The sequence below is a fragment of the Oncorhynchus keta genome, chromosome 15 (assembly GCF_023373465.1).
Source record: "Oncorhynchus keta strain PuntledgeMale-10-30-2019 chromosome 15, Oket_V2, whole genome shotgun sequence".
Classification (NCBI taxonomy): domain Eukaryota; kingdom Metazoa; phylum Chordata; class Actinopteri; order Salmoniformes; family Salmonidae; genus Oncorhynchus; species Oncorhynchus keta.
In genome coordinates, this window is record NC_068435.1 from 27,147,343 (window position 1) to 27,170,184 (window position 22,842).

The 22,842-nt window shown below is 41.6% G+C and overlaps 1 protein-coding gene across 2 annotated transcripts; it reads right to left on the reverse strand.

Moving 5' to 3' along the window:
* Positions 1–778: 778 nt before the first annotated feature.
* On the reverse strand, positions 779–22,595 carry LOC118394693 (junctophilin-1-like). Of its 2 annotated transcripts, none has more exons than XM_035788154.1 (6): positions 21,942–22,595; positions 12,804–13,566; positions 9,112–9,230; positions 4,554–5,248; positions 4,271–4,367; positions 779–1,832 (listed from the first exon to the last, which is right to left on the reverse strand). In XM_035788154.1, the coding sequence occupies exons 1-5, from the start codon at positions 22,318–22,320 to the stop codon at positions 4,287–4,289; spliced, it is 2,037 nt and encodes a 678-aa protein (XP_035644047.1). In that variant the 5' UTR covers positions 22,321–22,595; the 3' UTR covers positions 779–1,832; positions 4,271–4,286. The 2 variants fall into 2 exon arrangements, with proteins under 2 accessions (XP_035644047.1, XP_035644046.1); XM_035788153.2 differs by having other exon boundaries at positions 779–4,089.
* Positions 22,596–22,842: the final 247 nt, after the last annotated feature.

A 22,842-nucleotide genomic window follows, 5' to 3' on the forward strand; every position in this document is an offset into this window, starting at 1 on the left:
CTCTCGGTAGGCGCTCTCCCCTAGAAGAACAGTATGAGTTGCCATGGCTGCAATATATTCATTATTTGGGGCCATTTCCTCTGAACCACTGCCCCGTACAGAGGTTGTCTGGAAACACAAATATAATGGGAAAAAATCAGTTTGTCAGTCCTTCCATTCACTCATACACACTGTGATGTGAGCAGAGTACATACACAACGAAATCCACAACCTCTTCTAGGGCTTTCAAATGTGACACTACCAGCAGCAGCTGTTGTACACTATTTTAGTCTCAGGATAACTGCAGAAATCCCTCAGACAAGGGCCAATTTTCACACTCAGGGAGGTTAGACTGCTCTTCATTTAAATAGTATGCTGCTCCTGCTATGGCAAATCAATTTAAGCAAAGAGGAATTCCCCCTTTCCTCTGACCACCAGTGTTAATAAGAAGTTTAATCATTTGAAGTATTACATCAGTATGCTTGAGTGAAAACTAGAGATAATTCAATGTGTTATGTCAGGGTGTTGGAGTGAGAACTATAAAACATACAACGTCAACAACTGACAGGAATATCATTGTCGTTTGAGTATTAACACCTTTAGATCTGTGGTCAAATCTGATGTGTCTCTTTTCAGATAACCTCCTTACCTTCACTGATCCGACTTCTGATAAAGGACAGAAAAAACCTGGCCCCCACTCACACAAGATCACACACAAAATTGGACAGAGACAACTGTCCCAAAATCCATTAAAGTCATTGTGGTCAGAAGATCATAAATATCCAAACAAATTGCCCAATATAGCTTAATGTTGTTTATTTTGTATTCAGTTATATTCTTTGTAAGCCTGGCAGCAGTTCACAAATATTGAATTGATATTAAAATCACGAATTAAAAATATCTATCAAATTGTAAGTTACATTTTCCAAAAGTTTACAGGCCAGTTTTCCAAAATATAGTTTAGAACATTTTAGAAAAATACAATCATACATAAATAGACTGTTCCTTTGCCTTTAAACAGTAATAACAGCTCAGAATTTTGGCCAAAAAAAATGTAGCATCAGGTACAATTAGTAGAAAATAGCCTTATACATAGCTGTGTGCAAATACAGTTTAGACAAGAAAAATTAATTATTGATCATTCATTGTGGTTCTTTCAACTTTGCCTGTGCTCTTTAAAGGGCAACTCCACCCACTTTTCAAGCTCATTTTCATTATCTCCAGCACAATACCAGTGTCTACAGATGTGGAAACGGCACATTTCTATATTTAGTAGAAAAAATATGAAGTAAAAAGCTCCACCTGATGACATCAAAAGTTAAGACAGTTTAAAAACAGTGATTTTCAAACACTATGAGATTTGTGTTGACGTTGGGAGCAAGAAAATACCCTCCCTCTGGCTACAAACTCGTTACAAGTTTTGAAAATCACAGTTTTTCTTACTTTTAGTCCTACCCTGTGATGTCATAGAGAAGCTTTTTTTTTTTAGGCATTTCCTCTTTTTAACCACGGATCATAGAAATGCACCGTTTTCATATATGTAGACAATGCCCACTGGGCACATAGTGGTTGAATCAACGTTCTTTCCATGTCATTTCAATGAAATTACATTGAACCAATGTGGAAAAGACGTTGACTTGACATCTGTGCCCAGTGGGTGGTATGGTGCAAGAGATCATGAATATGAGGTGGAATAAAGTGGCGGAATTGCCCTTTAACTCTGTGCTCTAAATGTTCTTTATTACTTTACACTCAGAAAAGTAGTAATAAACATATCTGGAGCCATTTCCCCTTCTGATGCTTTCTTCTTCCAATCTCACATTCTCTCTGTGGCAGTCTGTCTGACCAAACCTCTGTAAAACATCTCAATGTTACTGCCCTGAATTCCAACTGATGCATCCTTCACATCCTCCTCATACCATACTCTCAGCATTGTTGCAAATGGAAATGTTACCATAACCAGTGAAAATGCATCTCCTACACCTATCAAATAGTTTACCAAAATGTAGTTTTATAAATATAATACATTTCATTCTATTTTAACTGAGCAAACAGAACATATTTATTATTCAAAAAATAAAACCGAATAGGCATGCTTAGCTAACTAGTCACAACAAAAATAAAATATTATATTGATGACATTGAATACAGTAATTAGACTTTCACATATTTAAGACAATGACTCTCTCTCTCTACTGTCTTATCCATAGTAAACGGGAACGTCATGCTAATGTTACGACATTTAGCCAACCATTTACTCTACCTGAATGTATTCAACACACATAACAAGGTGTTATTGCGGAGTAGGTTTCGAGCATTGGGCTGCTTTCACAACCGTGCAAGTTAGTAAGTATGAGGTCCAGTGTTGGTAGGCTAGCTGTGGTGTTGGCTTGGCCAAATTAAAGACGCCAAACTATTAAGGAAACAATTTGACATGCATCAACCAACCAACCTGTGCACACAGTTTTTATTTATTTTAAATCTAACAATTCCTCAACATTATTCTACAAGATGCAACTGCATATTTTCTAATTAAAATCAAACCAAACAAATCACTTTATTCTTATGTATTATCTTCATGTGCCAATCTACTGTGTATGTTATATTCATGTGGCAATAAATCAATGTTGGACGCCATATTTCCTACAAAATAGGAAAAAAATAAGAAATTGGAAAGTCATATGCTTCCATTTGAAAATGAAGCATTATGCCTTTATTTAACAAAACACTTTAGACTAAAAAATGTTTGCACATTGATCCTTGATTGCACAAGAAAAACTGGCAAAATCTATCTGCAAGTGCAAACCACACCCAAAACTACAGTCCTTTGCCTTAAAATCAATCAAATTACAAGCAACCAATTTGGTGCAATATACTGTAGGGTCAGTATACATAAAGTACACTGTGTGAATGACTAGCCATGTTAACAAACTTTATCACTAGATAGATAGATAGATAGATAGATAGATAGATAGATAGATAGATAGATAGATAGATAGATAGATAGATAGATAGATAGATAGATAGATAGATAAAAATGTGTTTTATTGAATCAGTCGGAAAATTATTCAATATCCCAAATTTAGCTCTAAATTACTAACATCTTCAAATTAAGTCTACTCTTTTTTTTTATCTCAGTGTTGGTTAACTATGTCATCTTATTTGTTTGTGTTATATGTAGCCAGCCTCCAGCCAATAGCTGATTAGTCAAAAACATCTGTGCCTGTATACTGCTAAGATACTTCAATTGCATATAAATTACTCTCAAATTTGACTATTTAGAAATATGTCCTCAAATGAACTGATTTGTGTAACATAGGCTTTATGGAAATTCCTTTGAATTTGAAGGATCTTCAAAAAGTTTGAGAAATGCATGGACTAGACTTAAATAAATACTATCTTATCTTAATAATTTGTAATACCTAAGGATAAACGGACAAAGGGAAAACCTAACAGTTACTAACTAATACATAAAACAGATGCAGTTGAAACAGCCCCATGCACAAGCATGTCCTAACATGAGAAGTTAGACAAGGCTTTAGCAGTGGGGAATGGAATAAGACTGGTGAGTGCCACTTCGAATCATGTATGATTTCTTATCGACCAAGTGAATAGTATAGTGAACACCGAGATGCACTCCCAAGGCAGCAAAGTCTGCCGAAACACATTCCTCTGGCAGCCTTGTGCACTGCATCTCCCCACTAAAACGTCAGATGGTAAAATAGTAAGGCAGCTGCTAGCTTCTGTCAACTAAAAGTGCATCTCTGAACATATCCCCCTGCCCACCCCCCTCCACATCCCCCCTGTCAGGGCATATGAAGTGGCAACGCACTTGACTGGTAAACAGCTTGGATCAGCAGATTGTTTTTTTGTTGCTTTCCCAATGACTGCTTGCTTCAGCTTTCACAGAACCAAAGCGAGTCACAAATCATCGCCAGCGAAACTGGGCAGCGTCTGGGCCGAATGGTCCTGGTCTCATCTTTCTCCAATGTTTCACACTATTTACAGTCCTCCTTTGCCTGTGTCTGTGCTTGACCGGTGCCATTTTTAAAGGCCGTTGACGCAAATGCAGAGAGTTAGGGACCTATGCCACTAGTTTTGATGAGTTCACTGAAGGGTCAAAACAGTTAGAGGGTTAATAGTTATGTTGAATCACATTCAGGCTCATCTGTATCTTAATGTCATGTAAAACTTGCAATTTACACTCTAAAATGTAATGGGAAAAAACTACTGTATCACAATGCTCTACAATTCATAACATCTGAATAAATGCTATTAAGCTGACTCTTACCTCAGTTCAGATTCCGTCAGGTTAAAAAATGGATAAAAATTATTGCTAGACCAATATTCAACAGCATTACAAGGGCAACCAGTATTGAGTTAGGACCCTGTGAAGTAGGAAAGACAAAGCTTCAGGAGAACATTTCAATAACAGCATTTGAGAGTTAGCTAGGCATTATCACAGAAAATATGAGACTACCTTTGATGTTTCATACGTTGTTCTGAAATGACACCTTTCTTTCTCTTTGCTTCAGTTTTCCCATTTTCATCATCATACAGTATGAGTTACTTACTGACTCTTCCTCTACGAAATCCGTGGTGATCTCCAAGCTGGCTTGTTTCCTAGTTTCCGCTAGGCTTTTTGGCTTATACGAATCTTGTTTCTTAAGTGTTAGCTCAGGTTTGCTTTCTTTGGCTGCTGACTTTGGCGCTCCAGGTTTTGGGGTGGGTGTCCTGTATTGCGTCATAGGTTTTGCGGGCTGTGGCATCTGGGCAAAGGTGGACGGGCTAACATGCTCCTCCTCTACTCCCTCAGGTTCATCTGGGGGGATCTTCACGTCTGCCTTCATGTAGTAGCCGTGGTACTCAGTGTCAGTGTGCAGCTGTCCATTGCCAGGGCTGACGGGGACCGACTCCGCCATCTTGAAAGTTTTCGGTTGGGGAGGCACTTCTTGTCTTACTTCCTGTTTCAACGATGTCTTAGAGACTGCCTTTGTGATGACCGGGGCCTGGCTCTCTGCTGAAGGGGTTTTATTCTCTTTCCCTGGCTTGGGGGTGAGCTTGCTGAAGAGGCTCTTCTTGGGCTCTGGGGCTGGCGCTGGTGGGGGTGTTGGTGGGGGAGAGGGCTGGGGAGTCGCAGTGGGAGAGTGGTCTGGGGTTGTGCCTTTACGGTAGAAATGAGGGCTGCTTGAGGAGGACTTCTCTTTCTTCTCCTCTTGGACAATAGGTTCAATAGGTTCATTGAACCTCTGCTTTATATAATCAGGGCCTAGAAAATGGAACGACATTATTATCATACAGTCTTTAGCTATACTAAGTCCATGTAAACAGTGATCTAATATATCACAATGTTTGAATTAATGCCATGTGTTTATATCACAATCAACACAAATTTGTTTTTTCCCCCTCAACAAGCACTTAGTGCTGAATCCCAATTTCAGATACGGATATAAACATACACCTAAATATTATTTTGTGTTATTTTTGGTCAATCATAAATTCACATTTATTCACTGTGAGTTATATCATGGTTAGGATGCCTTTTCTGCATCCATGATTTAACATATTTGTTCCTTAATAAGGATCTGACCCTTTTTTTCAATTTCCGCCTAGAATGACATACCCAAATCTAACTGCCTGTAGCTTAGGACCTGAAGAAAGGATATGCATATTCTTGATACCATTTGAAAGGAAACACTTTGGAGTTTGTGGAAATGTGAAATTAATGTAGGAGAATATAACACATTAGATCTGGTAAAAGATAAGACAAAGAAAAAAACAAGTTTTTTTGTGGGGGGTTTTTGTACCATCATCTTTGAAATGCAAGAGAAAGGCCAGCCCAGGCGCAATTTAGATTTTGGCCACTAGATGACAGCAGTGTATGTGCAAAGTTTTATACAGATCCAATGAACCATTGCATATATGTTCAAAATGTTGTATCAAGACTGTCCAAATATGCCTAATTGGTTTATTAATACATTGTCAAGTTCATGATTGTGCACTCTCTTCAAACAATAGCATTGTATTCTTTCACTCTAATAGCTACTGTAAATTGGACAGTGCAGCTAGATTAACAACAATTTAATCTTTCTGCCCATATCAGATATGTCTATGTCCTGGGAATGTTTTTTGTTACTTACAACCTCATGCTAATCACATTAGCCTATGTTAGCTCAACCGTCCCACGGGGGGGACACCGATCCTGCAGAGGTTAATGAAGTTTCAAAGCTGTCCCAGTTGGTTTATTATTAAAGGTTGGAAGGATTCTCGACATTCTCCTGACCACTGGTGAGGCCAACACTGTCACACAGCTGACACAAGTGGAGTTCGCAAGCCAACAAAGTTGATACCTTTCTGACGCAAGCAGTGTTATCAAATGGAATCATGGTTCATAATATTTATTATACTATTAATAGCATCAAAGTGCTATGATCCCTTACTAAATCTCTACATCCTCAGCAGTTGTTCGTGAAAAGCCAATCAAATCACAAAGATAAATCATTGTTAATAAGACATTTATATGGCATTAACAAACAGTAATAAGAAATTATTGAAATAAAAGAGAACAGCACACATGAAAAAATACTATAGTAGGAATGCTATAGTATTCACTGTAGTGTTTTTTGCTGGCTTTACTGTAGTAGTCACTGTAGTGTTTACAGAATACTATAGTATAAATACTGTAGTAAAAAAAGTAGCAGTATATAATATAGTAATTTCTGTAGTGTTTTTGCGGACTGTAATATACTGTAGTTTTTACTCTTCTGTTTTTGTGGACTGTAGTGTTTAGTGTAGTGTTCTTGCGGACTGTAGTATACTTTAGTATTTACTGTAGTGTTTTGGGGGACATTACTGTATTTACTAAAGTGTTTTTGTTTGATCATATTTGACATAGAAGTGGGGGGCTTTCTCCTTGAAGAAACCTACTGGAGAAATACTAAAGGGGCACATTTTGTAGGTAGGTAGGACTGGAGTCTGAAAGGAGAGTTTTCTATAACCATAGGGAACACAACATGTGGTGTATATGTGGCATGTAAGTTTCTCACTTATGGGTGGCACAAATTGGGATATGGGGAAGGGGAAAGGGCAGCGTATATGCAAAGGAAATACTGTACTACAGTAAAAAAAACAGTGTAGTGATTTTGCTGATATTTCTTTAGTATTTACTGCAGTTTTTCTGACGGGGATAATACTGTAGTATTTACTATTGTATTCTACAGTATACTACAAAATTCTATACTAAATATTACACATGATCGAGGGATACTACAGTGTGTAGTATATTATTCAACAGTATAGTACAGTTTACTACAGAATTCAATAGTAAGTATTGTAGTATGCTATAGTAAACTGTGAGCTTGCAAGCTGGCTGGCTATGGAACACGATTATTAATAGTCGGTGATATACACTATCCTGGTGTCAGGTCAAGTGTATAAGGTTTAAAGAGCCTATATGGTCCAGACCTGAGCAAGACCATGTGGTAAAAAGAGGAATGCCCAGCGATGACATAAGATCAGAAACCTACATGCATACAGGAGTTAAACATGCATGAGACCGTAACACGAACACTACAGTCTCTGATCACACTGAAGAACCACCCTCTTACAAAACTAAGCAGGCTGACAAAAGCTGAATTTTGGGGGGTTTGTACAAGAATATGTTGTGCCGTACAATGTACCAAAATTATTGGCACCCTTGATGAATATGAACATTTAGAAATTATATTATTTTATTTTACAATTGCTCAGAGAAATAGATTTTGTTTAACAAGTAATTTTAAAAAATCTTTAAAAGATAGGGTCAAAATTATTGGCATCCCTGTTTTCAATACCCTCCCCTTGTGAGGATAGCTACACTGAGACTTTTTCTAAAATGTTTTATGAGATTGGAGAAGACATTGGAAGGGATTTTAGACCATTCTTCCATACAGAATCTTTCCAGATCCTTGATATCCTTCGTCTGTGCTTATGAACTGCCCTCTTCAATTCCAACCACAGGGTTTCAATGGGGTTCAAGTCCCGAGACTGAGATGCAAAATGTTGATTTTGTGGTCAGTTAACAATTTTGATTTGTGCTTGGGGTTATTGTCTTGCTGGAAGTACCAATTGTGTCCAAGTTTCAGCCTCCTAGCAGAGGCAACCAGGTTTTTGGTTCAAATTTCCTGGTTCTTGGTAGAGTTCATGACCCCGTTGATCTTAACATGGGCCCCGAGACCAGAGGCAGCAAAATAGCCCAATAACATCAAAGATCTACCACCATATTTTACCGTAGGTATAAGGTACTTTACTGCATAGGCTTCTGTTTTTCAACACCAAACACACCACTGGTATGTGTGGCCAAAGAGCAATATTTTTATGTCACCTGAGCATTGCACCAGTTCCAAGTGCCATGCAGTTTAACTCCAGGCGGTGCTATGGTCAGATGACATAAAAATAGAGCTCTTTGGCCACACACACCAGTGGTGGATTTGGGGATATCAAGGCTCTGGAAAGATTCTGTATGGAGGAATGGTCTAAGATCCCTCCCAATGTGTTCTCTGATAAAAACATTTTAGAGAAAGGCTCAGTGTTGGGGAGGGTGCTGGGAGTATTGAAAACAGAGGTGCCAATCATTGTTAACCCTATCTTTTGTAGATTTAAATAAATTACCTTAGAAACAAAATCTCTTTCTCTGAGTAATTTTATGAGTATAAAATCATATATTTTCCCTTTTTCTTATACAGTACTTCAGTATTATTTTAATATTTATTTATTTTATACAGTCTTTAGTCTTTTTTGCTTAAGGGGGACAATAATTATGGACTTGACTGTACATCGATGCTGCAGAAACATGTTCACTGTAATATAAAATATTGTACTCGTAAATATGTGACACTTGTTATCCCAAAAAACACTGACCTTGTATTTTTCTGAGGATGAAAAAGACCAAGGTAAATTATGCTAATTTATTCCTCCCTAAACAGATTTTCATTTACATTTGGTACATTTGCATATACATCTGCCCCAGTCGGAAAATAAAGAAAAACACACAACCCAGACACAAAAGGCATTGGACAAAGGCGATTATAACAAGGGGCTGTGAGATAAATAGATGCTGGGGTCTGGTTGGGTAGGTTGGGTACGTTGGTTTACCTGGCTGATGGAAGTTGGGAGACAGTTCCCTGGCCACTGCCCTGGCGATGTCTGAATCCTGACTGGCTGACTGACCGGCTTGGTCAGCAGCATCACCTTTAGTCCTGGCGTGAGCCGTTCTGGATGAAGGCAAAGCAGAATTATAGCCGGTTAGACTTGGAAGGGTATATACCTGGGTTCAAATACAATTGGTTTACTTTTAAATACTTTTAGCATTTCTTTGAGCATGTTGATTGAGAGTCCAAGAGCGACAGAGTTTACACTTTTGGGACTGTTCCATTGTTTTTTATTTCTCCAGACAAGCCCAATAAGACACAGCTAAATTATACAAAATATATCTAATACCACTTGAAGCCAGGTCTGGGAGGGTGAAGCCCTACATGGCTCTGGGCCTTCCAGATAGACACTGTCTTTAGTGTCTTATAGGGTTGAGACTGGAGAGCTCAGTGGTGCTACAGTGTTGCCAATAAATATTGTTGGAGCCAAAGGTTTTTCCAACATTAAATAATATTAGAAGTAGAGAATTAAATAATAAAATAGTATGGTTATTATGCAGTTTCATGCTCTTAGCAGTAAAATGCATGTTGCAAACATTAAATGGCTTGACATGCATATCCACTGTGTGATATTCAATAGAAGGCATTGTGTCATTCATCACAACCATCATTTTTGTCATTTCTGATTAAACTTTTTTTCAAGTTAGATATTTGTGTTGCATTTACTTCCTTTCGCTCAAGTAAAATTGTTTTGAAAACAAACTATTTACATGCATTAACATACAGAATACCATGATATACTTCTTTATACTTATCAAGATGTACAGTATTTCAATGGTACAAGATTAATTCAATAGTGTTTCTTTATAAACAGTTCAATAAGAGGTAGTTGGTTTTACAACTGTCTGTACGAGTGTCATTCAGGGCCTCTGAATACAGAGGAGTACAGGAGGATTTACATGGTGTCTCTTGAAATGAATGTATCCTTTCAACAACTTTAAGAAAGTCTTAACTTTTCAAATGCAGGTGGATAAAAGGGAGTGTTTGAAACCGATTAAGCTGACAAGGGCAAAACACCTGGTCCTTGTCTGCAATTGAATAAAACGTATGCTTTTTCAACCTTAATTTGAAGTGTGGACGTTCTCTTTTTTTTCAACGACTGACTATGCAGTTGCATTTTAACAACTTTAAGGGGCACATGACTACAGAAGCTTACATTGTGCATTGAGGAAAGTCTTCATTATGTGCAATTGGCTTTGCCTCATGTAGACATCTGACAGTTTCGCAGTCAGTGAATCACTGTGAACCATGTGAACTCCATATGCATATAGTGCAGATGTGCTGTTGAATGAATCATGCCATTAATCTGTTATAGAGGAGTACAGGAGGATTTGACAAATATTTGATTGAGTCATCGTGCACTAACCCACCCATGGGCTCACATAGCTACAGTACTGTACAATGAGGAGTACAACAAGTTATACTTATATCATCATACGATTTCATGTAGGCTTCCCGAAAGCTTTCAAACCTGGGGCCATAGGCTACACCAAATCACATGGCCCGGGGAGAAAAGAGAGCGAACGAGGGCACATTTGAAAAAGGCGACTTGAACCAAGTTTAAGAAGCTTAAATGGGGGCTTGTTAGCAAGTCTAGGAGAGCTCGGAGGGAAGATGAGCAATAAACCACCTACCCAACACCTATTCCCAGCCAGATAGACTGACTGAGTAACTCACCAGATGATAGTGGATGGCGGGACAGAGAAGGGCTACAGTATCAGCTCAGCTGCTGCTGCTAGGCTGTATTCCTGTCAGGTGTTGATAAGCCAAGTCCTGCCTTGCCTTATTTAGTCAGAGCTCAGTGCTGACTGACACACTAGAGGCTGATGGCTTTACATGTTAGGAGAGCCGAGCAAGCACACACCGTCCGGTCTGGTCTAGGAACTGCTTGCTCTCCTTAGTTTCTCCCTCTTTCTCTCTCTCTCCCCCTCCCTCTCTCATTCGCTCCCCTGGGCTTCCACCCATATGACGGGAAAAGTGACGCAAGCCGAACCCGGTCCGCACGTTCCAAAGCTCTTACCACACTTATCAACTCAGCCACACAACAGTCTTCAAAGGCAGAGGCCTTCATTTTAGACATTCTGCCGCTGCAGGGACATATTTCTATTTCATGACAGGAGGAGTTGCTGTGATGGTGAGCCTAGATATGAGAGCCCTCATTAAAATGTATACAGATGCCTGAAAATCAGGATAAAGAACATGCTAATGATGGTTTCTCATTCAAGAAGATTACAAGGAAAGGGGGATGGGTGGGCATGATATGGCAATGAAGTGACTATTTTGATACTGTAAACAGATAGGGGTTGGGTGTTTCACATGGTAGTATATCTCTGTGCATTGCATTCAAAGGACAATAGCCCAGTTTAATGAGTATTATTGTTTAATGAAGTGTTGAAAGAAGTGAAAGGCTACTAACAATATGGTTGCAATTTTTTCTCTCTTGAGTCTTTATTTCTGATTCAACTTTAACTTTATTTGGAATAATTCCAAGTCCAACCCATGTCATAAGGACTTCATAGACCATGGCTTTGTACTTCATATTAGCTATCTCACATGTTCTAACATGAACCAGAGATATTACTTGGCTGGCTCAAGTTGATGTGGGTGTCTAAGAGAACTACCACTTCAAAAGTTCAACAGCTTTCTCCTTGCTATTCCATGCCCTGGCAAATTACTCATTGTCACCCCTTGCTTTTGAAAAGGCAGTAGGCACAGAATGTAGGCCTAAGACGAGGAGAACAATATTTTCTATGTAGTTTTCCAGCAAAGAGCTTGACTTCGTTCAACAAGCAGCTGTGTATGGTTTCGGTGTTCCACCGATTGCAATCAAATGTATTTCAGACGAGCTAGATTTCCATGCTTATAATACACACTCAGTATTCTGGTCTGAGAGATCTTTTTTAAGACTGAGCCATCTCTGAGATTTATGTCTTGAATATGTTTAAACAAGAGCATGTGGCTCAATCAACTATGAACACTGATTAATAACCTAATTCTTTATAGAACTCTTGCTGACAGTCTCTCACCTGCCAATATTCACAATTACATGTGTCACAGGGTCACACCCTCACAATGATACAGTGTGTATCAAATTGTTCCATTGTGTCATTGGGCAACTGTCTGAATTTACAATGTACTGAAGTTCATCATCTGAACTTTAAGTCTGTACCATGTGTTACGTGTGCCACTTGTATGTGAAAAACATGTCTTACTGTGTGTGTGTGTGTGTGTGTGTGTGTGTGTGTGTGTGTGTGTGTGTGTGTGTGTGTGTGTGTGTGTGTGTGTGTGTGTGTGTGAGAGAGAGAAAGTGAAAGATGGAGAGAGCGTTGGAGAAAGTTGGAGAGAGGTAGGATAAGGTGACACCAATAAAAACCTGACCCTAGTTGAGAATCCCAACCTGTCAGCCATTCAACCTAACCCAATCAGTAGACCTGAACTGGAAGCCCACGTAGCAGTAGGATCCATCACCACCAACACCACCACCACAACATGGCCTGCGTCCGAAATGGCACCCTATTCCGAAAATAGTGCACTACTTTTGAACAGGGCCCTTAAAGCTCTGGTCAAAAGTAGTCCACTGCATAGGAAATAGGGTGTCATTTCAGACACAAGCATGCACATTAAGAAAATGAATACCTTGAAGTGGCTATTTCTACTTTTGTTTTGGCAATAGCTGCTGCCCGTATGGCTCCTTCCACAGCCCGATCCACTTTCTGTTTAGTTTTGGTGTTTTTGAGAGGAATGAGCTGTTTCTTGATGCCTCGCGCCAACACATTGTTTTTATATTTCCCCTCTTCTTTGGTGCCATCTGGGAACATTGTGCATCCGTAGCCGTGGCGTTTATTGTTCATCCACTCTCCCTCATACTTCATCCCGTTGGTGCGCTCGCTGACACCAAAGCCGTTCCGCTTGTCGTTCTTCCACTCCCCCATGTAGGACTCAGTGGTGGTGGCATCTACATTGTCCTCCAGGGGCATGTACTCATCAACTCCATCTCCGAAGCTGATGGTGGAATTGGCATCACTGGAGCTGATTCGGCTGATGGAGCTGGCGGCATCGCTGCGGGCGGAGCTGCGTTTGCTTGATATGGACGACCTGGAGTCAGACTTTCTGAGGTTTCTGAGGCTGCCGAACAGGGACCCTCTTCGGAACAGGCCTTTTTTCTTCTCACCTTCGCCTTCGCTGTGGAAGTTGAGAACAAAGCCTCCTCTGGTGCCGGCAAGGTTGTCTGACAGGTCGAGGTTGGCATGGAGGACGGTGCCGTTGCTCTGTTCGCTGCGGAGCGAGGCCAGCGAGGTTCGAAGAGGCGAGCGAATAACCGTAGCCATCCCGTAAGGTACACTTTGCCGCACACCATATCCGTGTCGCATCCCTCCTGTCCACTGCCCCTGGTACGTACCTGTTAGGACAAGAAATGGATCAAATTAATACAAAGGTTAAAAAAAATCCTGAACACACATTTTTGTCATGATGACAAAATAACCATTTGGGGTACAAAATTTGAATATTACAGTTGATTAGAATCTCTTTACACTAGCCCAATGTCAATTCAAGCAATTGAATTGGAAACATCTTTAAAAGTACATAATATCCTTATTATATTGGAAACTTTTCATTGAATGGGTTGAAATCATATACAATACCTAATCTCAACCCGGTACTGTGATTCTGTTGTCAGTCAGACAGACCTGTATGTATCTCTAACCACATTCAAGATACCACGTCCATGACGAGATTCATATTTCAGTATTTGTTTATATCGTGATTTACTATCACTTCATCATTTGCTATTCATATACTCTTGGCATTATGCCAAACCAGGCAGTCTTTATGGCAGTAGACATAGTCGAAAAGCATAGGCTACCACTGGTACATAATTCAAGTTAGAGGCCTTCTCTTGTCATTGTAAAGACATGTGCTCCAATGTTTGTTTAGGTTTTGGAAAGTTGGCAAGGATCAGGGCCGGTCCTAGCCTTTTGGGGGCCCTAAGCAAGATTTGTTTGGGAATTACAATTTTGCCATTTTAAAGCTAATTTCATGCAATTTTATACATTTGACATGACTTCAACATTCAAAGTCTAGTTTTTATTTACATTTGTTGAGTTGTCAACTAATGTGAATTCAATGTGTAATCAACAACAAATGTCGCCATGTCATTGGATTTAGGGTAAAATATAGGTGAAAATAATATGATATGCCCTTATGTTGATGACTTTTAGCAAATACAATCAGTTTCCCACGTTGTTTCAACGTCATCACATAGATTTTGGGGGGTTGAAATGATGTGGAAGTAACATTGGTTCTAACAGTTTTTGCCCAGTGGGTTATGGCATATGATATCTGAGTGAGAATGACTAACAAAATCAAGGGGGACATATTTAATTTTTGTGGATGTGGGCCCCCTAGCGGCCGGAGGCCCAAAGCGACTGCTTATGTCGCTTATGCCTGAAGCCGGCCCTGGCAAGGATGAAGGCATTACTATGGAGTATCCTTATCTATGATTAGATAGGGCCTAGTGAGGTTTCAACAAGTGCAGTGGTCCAAATCTGTTAGCCTACTTTTCAAAGATGGGCTCCCACCCAGTAACAACCTGTCCTGAAACAGGCTGTGGCATGAAGGAGGGCCTGGGAACTTTAGGCTATGGCCACTCATTCTACGGCCCAATCCCAAATGAACCACTAGACCCTATGCCCTATGCACTTGTGGAGATCTGATACACTTTGATTGGTATAAGCAATATAGTGAAACTTCCACCTAGCCTATCAGAGGGAAAGTTAGAGCTATTATGATATTGCTTACACCTTTCAAATCCTCTCAGATCTCCACAAGTGCATAGGGCATTGAGGTTAATTTGGCTTTCCTTATGCTCCTGCACACAAGATCAATTGGAAAGCCTGCATTTTGGCAAAAGTTACTAATTTCATACAACGAAAAGGTGGAAGTTAATTCTAAAAGAAAACAATCCTGCCACACTCTTAACAGTAATGTTGAACCCCACAGTAACACTGACTGACCTTACATCATCACAACTTCAGTTGACACTCCAACTGTGTTTTTGTCATTCAGATATTTGTTTGAAGGGGGAAGCGCAAAATGCCAAGAAACCACACATCACACGCCTTCCCACCATTTCAGCAGCTACAGGGGGTCTACAATTCTAAATACATACTGCATTCTGGTGTGCACTCAAGGCGATATGCCACTGTCCATCATTATTGCTTCCAAAGAGAAGAATGTGCTATTTTAAAGAGGTAAGTAACTTGAGACATTGGGAAGTTTGTCAGTCAAGCCAAACATAACTCAATCTGTCTTACTATGTGAAATAAATCAGCCTAAACACAAATAAGTTACTGAACAAAATCAATCTTAACACATTAGGAGGATAGATTAGGGCACTTTTGAAAGGCTTCATGTCAGTGACTAGTGTTTATATTTTGTTGAGTGACACTGTCCCAATGATTCCTAAACTGACTGATCCTATTATGACTACTTTTTACCTACCTACCTGCCTGCCTTAACTTCTTGCTTCTGCCAAACGCTATGCCACGCCCACAAACGTTAGTTTTCTCCGCAATGAAGTACAGCATGTAGCGAAGGATAAAGCAGCTAAATAATTCAGTTGGAGTCATCAGGCAAACCTTTCACTGCTTCAGATTGTCAGGTTCACAAACAGTGTTTTTTTGCTTTATACATTGAACCAGTGAGTGATATGAGAGTACTAGACGACTCCAAGCACAAAAGAAAGCACTCGAAGCCATGCTTGCTCAGGGGGAACTGGCTAATACCATTTGCTCAGGTTTTGTTGGATCTGGCCATTTTTTTTTCTTCTTTTTTTTCACCTTTATTTAACCAGGTAGGCTAGTTGAGAACAAGTTCTCATTTGCAACTGCGACCTGGCCAAGATAAAGCATAGCAGTGTGAACAGACAACACAGAGTTACACATGGAGTAAACAATTAACAAGTCAATAACACAGTAGAAAAAAAGGGGAGTCTATATACAATGTGTGCAAAAGGCATGAGGAGGTAGGCGAATAATTACAATATTGCAGATTAACACTGGAGTGATAAATGATCAGATGATCATGTACAGGTAGAGATATTGGTGTGCAAAAGAGCAGAAAAGTAAATAAATAAAAACTGTGGGGATGAGGTAGATGAAAATGGGTGGGCTGTTTAATAGACTATAGACTATGTACAGCTGCAGCGATCGGTTAGCTGCTCAGATAGCTGATGTTTGAAGTTGGTGAGGGAGATAAAAGTCTCCAACTTCAGCGATTTTTGCAGTTCGTTCCAGTCATAGGCAGCAGAGTACTGGAAGTACTGGAACAAAAGGCGGCCGAATGAGGTGTTGGCTTTAGGGATGATCAGTGAGATACACCTGCTGGAGCGCGTGCTACGGATGGGTGTTGCCATCGTGACCAGTGAACTGAGATAAGGCGGAGCTTTACCTAGCATGGCCTTGTAGATGACCTGGAGCCAGTGGGTCTGGCGACGAATATGTAGCGAGGGCCAGCCGACTAGAGCATACAAGTCGCAGTGGTGGGTAGTATAAGGTTCTTTAGTGACAAAACGGATGGCACTGTGATAAACTGCATCCAGTTTGCTGAGTAGAGTGTTGGAAGCAATTTTGTAGATGACATCGCCGAAGTCGAGGATCGGTAGGATAGTCAGTTTTACTAGGGTAAGCTTGGCAGCGTGAGTGAAGGAGGCTTTGTTGAGGAATAGAAAGCCGACTCTTGATTTGATTTTCGATTGGAGATGTTTGATATGAGTCTGGAAGGAGAGTTTGCAGTCTAGCCAGACACCTAGGTACTTATAGGTGTCCACATATTCAAGGTCGGAACCATCCAGGGTGGTGATGCTAGTCGGACATGCGGGTGCAGGCAGCGATCGGTTGAAAAGCATGCATTTGGTTTTACTAGCGTTTAAGAGCAGTTGGAGGCCACGGAAGGAGTGTTGTATGGCATTGAAGCTCGTTTGGAGGTTAGATAGCACAGTGTCCAATGACGGGCCGAAAGTATATAGAATGGTGTCGTCTGCGTAGAGGTGGATCAGGGAATCGCCCGCAGCAAGAGCAACATCATTGATATATACAGAGAAAAGAGTCGGCCCGAGATTTGAACCCTGTGGCACTCCCATAGAGACTGCCAGAGGACCGGACAGCATGCCCTCCGATTTGACACACTGAACTCTCTCTGCAAAGTAATTGGTGAACCAGGCAAGGCAGTCATCCGAAAAACCGAGGCTACTGAGTCTGCCAATAAGAATATGGTGATTGACAGAGTCGAAAGCCTTGGCAAGGTCGATGAAGACGGCTGCAAAGTACTGTCTTTTATCGATGGCGGTTATGATATCGTTTAGTACCTTGAGTGTGGCTGAGGTGCACCCGTGACCGGCTCGGAAACCAGATTGCATAGCGGAGAAGGTACGGTGGGATTCGAGATGGTCAGTGACCTGTTTGTTGACTTGGCTTTCGAAGACCTTAGATAGGCAGGGCAGAATGGATATAGGTCTGTAACAGTTTGGGTCCAGGGTGTCTCCCCCTTTGAAGAGGGGGATGACTGCGGCAGCTTTCCAATCCTTGGGGATCTCAGACGATATGAAAGAGAGGTTGAACAGGCTGGTAATAGGGGTTGCGACAATGGCGGCGGAATGTTCCAGAAATAGAGGGTCCAGATTGTCAAGCCCAGCTGATTTATATGGGTCCAGGTTTTGCAGCTCTTTCAGAACATCTGCTTTCTGGATTTGGGTAAAGGAGAACCTGGAGAGGCTTGGGCGAGGAGCTGTGGGGGGGGGCTGTTGGCCGAGGTAGGAGTAGCCAGGCGGAAGGCATGGCCAGCTGTTGAGAAATGCTTGTTGAAGTTTTCGATAATCATGGATTTATCAGTGGTGACCGTGTTACCTAGCCTCAGTGCAGTGGGCAGCTGGGAGGAGGTGCTCTTGTTCTCCAAGGACTTCACAGTGTCCCAGAACGTTTTGGAGTTGGAGCTACAGGATGCAAACTTCTGCCTGAAGAAGCTGACCTTAGCTTTCCTGACTGACTGCGTGTATTGGTTTCTGACTTCCCTGAACAGTTGCATATCGCGGGGACTATTCGATGCTATTGCAGTCCGCCACAGGATGTTTTTGTGCTGGTCGAGGGCAGTCAGGTCTGGAGTGAACCAAGGGCTGTATCTGTTCTTAGTTCTGCATTTTTTGAACGGAGCATGCTTATCTAAAATGGTGAGGAAGTTACTCTTAAAGAATGACCAGGCATCCTCAACTGACGGGATGAGGTCAATGTCCTTCCAGGATACCCGGGCCAGGTCGATTAGAAAGGCCTGCTCACAGAAGTGTTTTAGGGAGCGTTTGACAGTGATGAGGGGTGGTCGTTTGACTGCGGCACCGTAGCGGATACAGGCAATGAGGCAGTGATTGGAGGGCCAGTTGGTCAGTATGACGTCTATGAGGGTGCCCTTGCTTACAGAGTTAGGGTTGTACCTGGTGGGTTCCTTGATGATTTGTGTGAGATTGAGGGCATCTAGCTTAGATTGTAGGACTGCCGGGGTGTTAAGCATATCCCAGTTTAGGTCACCTAACAGAACAAACTCTGAAGCTAGATGGGGGGCAATTAATTCACAAATGGTGTCCAGGGCACAGCTGGGAGCTGAGGGGGGTCGGTAGCAGGCGGCAACAGTGAGAGACTTATTTCTGGAGAGAGTCATTTTCAGAAGTAGTAGTTTGAACTGTTTGGGTATGGACCTGGAAAGTTTGACATTACTTTGCAGGCTAACTCCTCCCCCTTTGGCAGTTCTATCTTGACGGAAGGTGTTATAGTTGGGTATGGAAATCTCTGAATTTTTGGTGGCCTTCCTGAGCCAGGATTCAGACACGGCAAGGACATCAGGGTTAGCAGAGTGTGCTAAAGCAGTGAGTAAAACAAACTTAGGGAGGAGGCTTCTGATGTTGACATGCATGAAACCAAGGATTTTTCGATCACAGAAGTCAACAAATGAGGGTGCCTGGGGACATGCAGGGCCTGGGTTTACCTCCACATCACCCGCGGAACAGAGAAGGAGTAGTATGAGGGTGCGGCTAAAGGCTATCAAAACTGGTCGCCTAGAGCGTTGGGGACAGAGAATAAGAGGAGCAGGTTTCTGGGCATGGTAGAATATATTCAGGGCATAATGCACAGACAGGGGTATGGTGGGGTGCGGGTACAGCGGAGGTAAGCCCAGGCACTGGGTGATGATGAGAGAGGTTGTATCTCTGGACATGCTGGTTGTAATGGGTGAGGTCACCGCATATGTGGGAGGAGGGACAAAGGAGGTATCAGGGGTATGAGGAGTGGGACTAGGGGCTCCATTGTGAACTAAAACAATGATAACTAACCTGAGCAACAGTATACAAGGCATATTGACATTTGAGAGAGACATACAGCGAGGCATACAGTAATCACAGGTGTTGAATTGGGAAAGCTAGCTAAAACAGTAGGTGAGACAACAGCTAATCAGCTAGCACAACAACAGCAGGTAAAATGGTGTTGACTAGGCAACGGGGCCGACAGATAAAACAAACAAGCAGAATGGAGTACCGTGATTAATGGACAGTCCAGCGTGCATCAGCTATGTAGCCAAGTGATCAGTGTCCAGGGGGCAGCGGTGGATGGGGCAGGGGAGCTGGACTGGCAAGTGTTATCCAGATTAAAAAACTAACAATGACTAAATAGCTTGTAGCTAGTTAGCTGGTTAGCTTCTGGAGGTTCTTGAGTGTGTTCTAAAAATTAAAAATAATAGTGATTCCGTATCACATTGGGTGAGGCAGGTTTCCGGAAGGTATAAACAATTTTTTTTTAAATCGGGAAGAGATAGAAAGTACATATGGGCCACTGAGTGTTTGGGACGCGGCGATGCAGACGGTTAGCAGGCCTGTGCTAACAAGCTAACCGTTAGCAGGCCGGGGTAAACAAGGTAGCAGTTAGCGGACCTGGGCTAAACAAGCTAGCAGTTAGCAGGCCGAATTAGCATGCAAGGAGATAGCGAGGGCTAGAGAGTTAGCCTTTGGGGGACGTCGCGATGGGGTGAGTCTGTTTATTCCTCTTCATGCGGTGACATCGATAGACCGGTCGTGGGTCCGGGTATTGTAGCCCAGGAGTATGCTACGGTGGCAGCACAGGGGCTCTGGCTGGGCTAGCTTCAAGCTACGTGGGTGGAAACGCTAGCCAGGAGTAATCAACCAGGGTTGCGGTTTAGCTCGATAGCTAGTTGTGAAGATCCAGCTGAAAAATGTTCCGTTTGCGGTGGGAATCCGGGGGTAAAAAAATAAATAGGTCCGTTATGCTCTGGTTAGCGTCGCGTTGTTCGAACTGGCGAGAGCTTTCCGAGCTAAAGGTTAGCTGATGACCGGTTAGCTGAAGACCGCTAGCATAGCTGGTGGTTAGCTTCTGCAAATCTAATTATTATGTTGTTATTTGTGTATTATGCTACTGTATCTATTGACTATCACACTGCATGAAGTAAGATATTGTGGTGTGTTTAATTATCGACTAATGTCTATTGACTTTCCTACAATCCATTATTGCTTTCACCTGTAATCAATAAATAAAACTCTTATCAATCGATGCTATGAATCAGCAAAAAGTAGATTTTTCTCTCTGGAATAGATATAACCTACAAGTTACATGCAACTGTGTGTGTATGACTATGCTTGTGTGCCCTGGCACAGCCTCGTCTCAAAGACTAGACTTAACATAGTAAATGTAAATTCAGAACACAGTCAAATTACCATGATAATGTACATTTGGTATGGTTACTTAGTAGGGTGATTGGTTGTTTGGGGTGGATGGGTGGCTGTATAATGTGAACAAGTTCAAATCTCATCACGGATAATTTTCGATAATTAGCAACTTTTTAACTACTTACTACTTTTGAGTTACTTTGCAACTACTTAGCATATAGCTAATCCTTCCCCTAACCTTAACCCGTTCAGCTAATCGTACCCTAACCCTATAACCTAAGTCCTAAACTTAACCCTAACCCCTAGCCTAACTGGAGTTAGCCAGCTAGCTAACGTTAGCCACCGAGCTTGAATTCGTGACATATACATCTAGCAAATTTATAACATATAATGAATGAATTTAGCAAATTCGTAACATATTATGTTTTGCAAATCAAAACATTTAATACAAATTGTCATTCGTAACATATCAACGAAATGGGGTGTCTCGGATTTTAAGTACAGAATAATATGAAATGCTCCGAGACCAGGTTGCCTGACATTACAACTTCATGACCACCTGCGCCTACAACACAATCTTTGAAAGCAACAACTCTAAAACGACTTTATATAGAAACTACTGTACGCTAAATTCCATACTGCAACAAATGAACAAAGATCAATAGTTGTCTATAGATTTGTGATCAATAGTTGTCTATAGATCTGTCCTGGGTAAAAAGCACTTTGATTTTCAAGTGTGTCTGAGTGATATTTTTATTTTTAGCCATGACCTCTATGGGAGTATGCCTTCAACATTAGGTTATGGAAGAGCTCAGCGCTGACTGAACAGTACAGTCCTATATCAATAGAGTTCAGTGGTGTGGCACTGGCTATAGTTCAGGCAGGCTTCTCTACTCTAATCTTTTGCAATTAATGGAAATAGTTCACTCTTATACTACAACTGTACTATAAATATACAACGAAACACTTGTGGAAACATGTGCCCCCTGCTACACTGTAACAAGTGAGACTGCCTTACATGTAGCCTACTAACCACAAACTGTTACTGACACGCTTACCTCCATCACCATACGTTTCAACTCCATATCCATCTTGCAGACCGTTACTCCATGTCCCATCGTATCTAGCAGGCGTGTGGAGACTTTGCCGGACCCCGTATCGACCTTTAAATCCATGAGTCCATTCACCACGATAAATCCATTTTCCCTTCGATTCCACACCGAATCCGTGTCGTTTCCCCTGTGCCCAGTAACCCTGATACACGTTTCCACTGGGCCAGGTGTACACCCCCACTACCTCAAAACCATTGTTCCAGGACCCGGAGTATTCTCCTTGGCCCTTGGGCCCGGTACAGACGCCATGCCCATGGGCTTTTCCATCCTCCCAGCCACCGCAATATGTGCCACCATCGTCAAAATCGAACCGTCCGCCCGTCATTCAGATTATGAGGGGAGAAGAACGAGTCGTGGTAGCCCCCGGATATTGTGCTGTCCCTCGCTAATCCAGAGCGTATTTTAAACGAAAAGTAGCAACACTGAAGCGAGAGTCCGGTAGATAGTGTGGTGTGGTGTTGTGGTTGCAAGCAGAGATGAATTATTGTCACTGTGTGGATTTGTGGTGGTCGGCTAAAGCGGTACGTGGGAAGAAGAGTGCGAGCGCCACTACCGCTGCCAGAATCGCTCCTGGTTTATTTTATGATGATCTCTCCTCCCTCTCTCACGGCAGAGATAGAGAGAGAGAGATAGAGAGAGAGATAGAGTGGTTGGGGGGAAGGGGAGGGGGGTAATGACATGAAAATGCCATGACATGATGTAATTCAAAAATATAAATGATATCTGTTCTTATATTGGTTTCAAAGTTAAATCGACTATAATTATAACCCTGCTTGATATGTCCGTATTGCTTATAGTATTGGTATCTGTAGGTAGGCTAATCAAAAATAGCATACGGTTTTCTGTG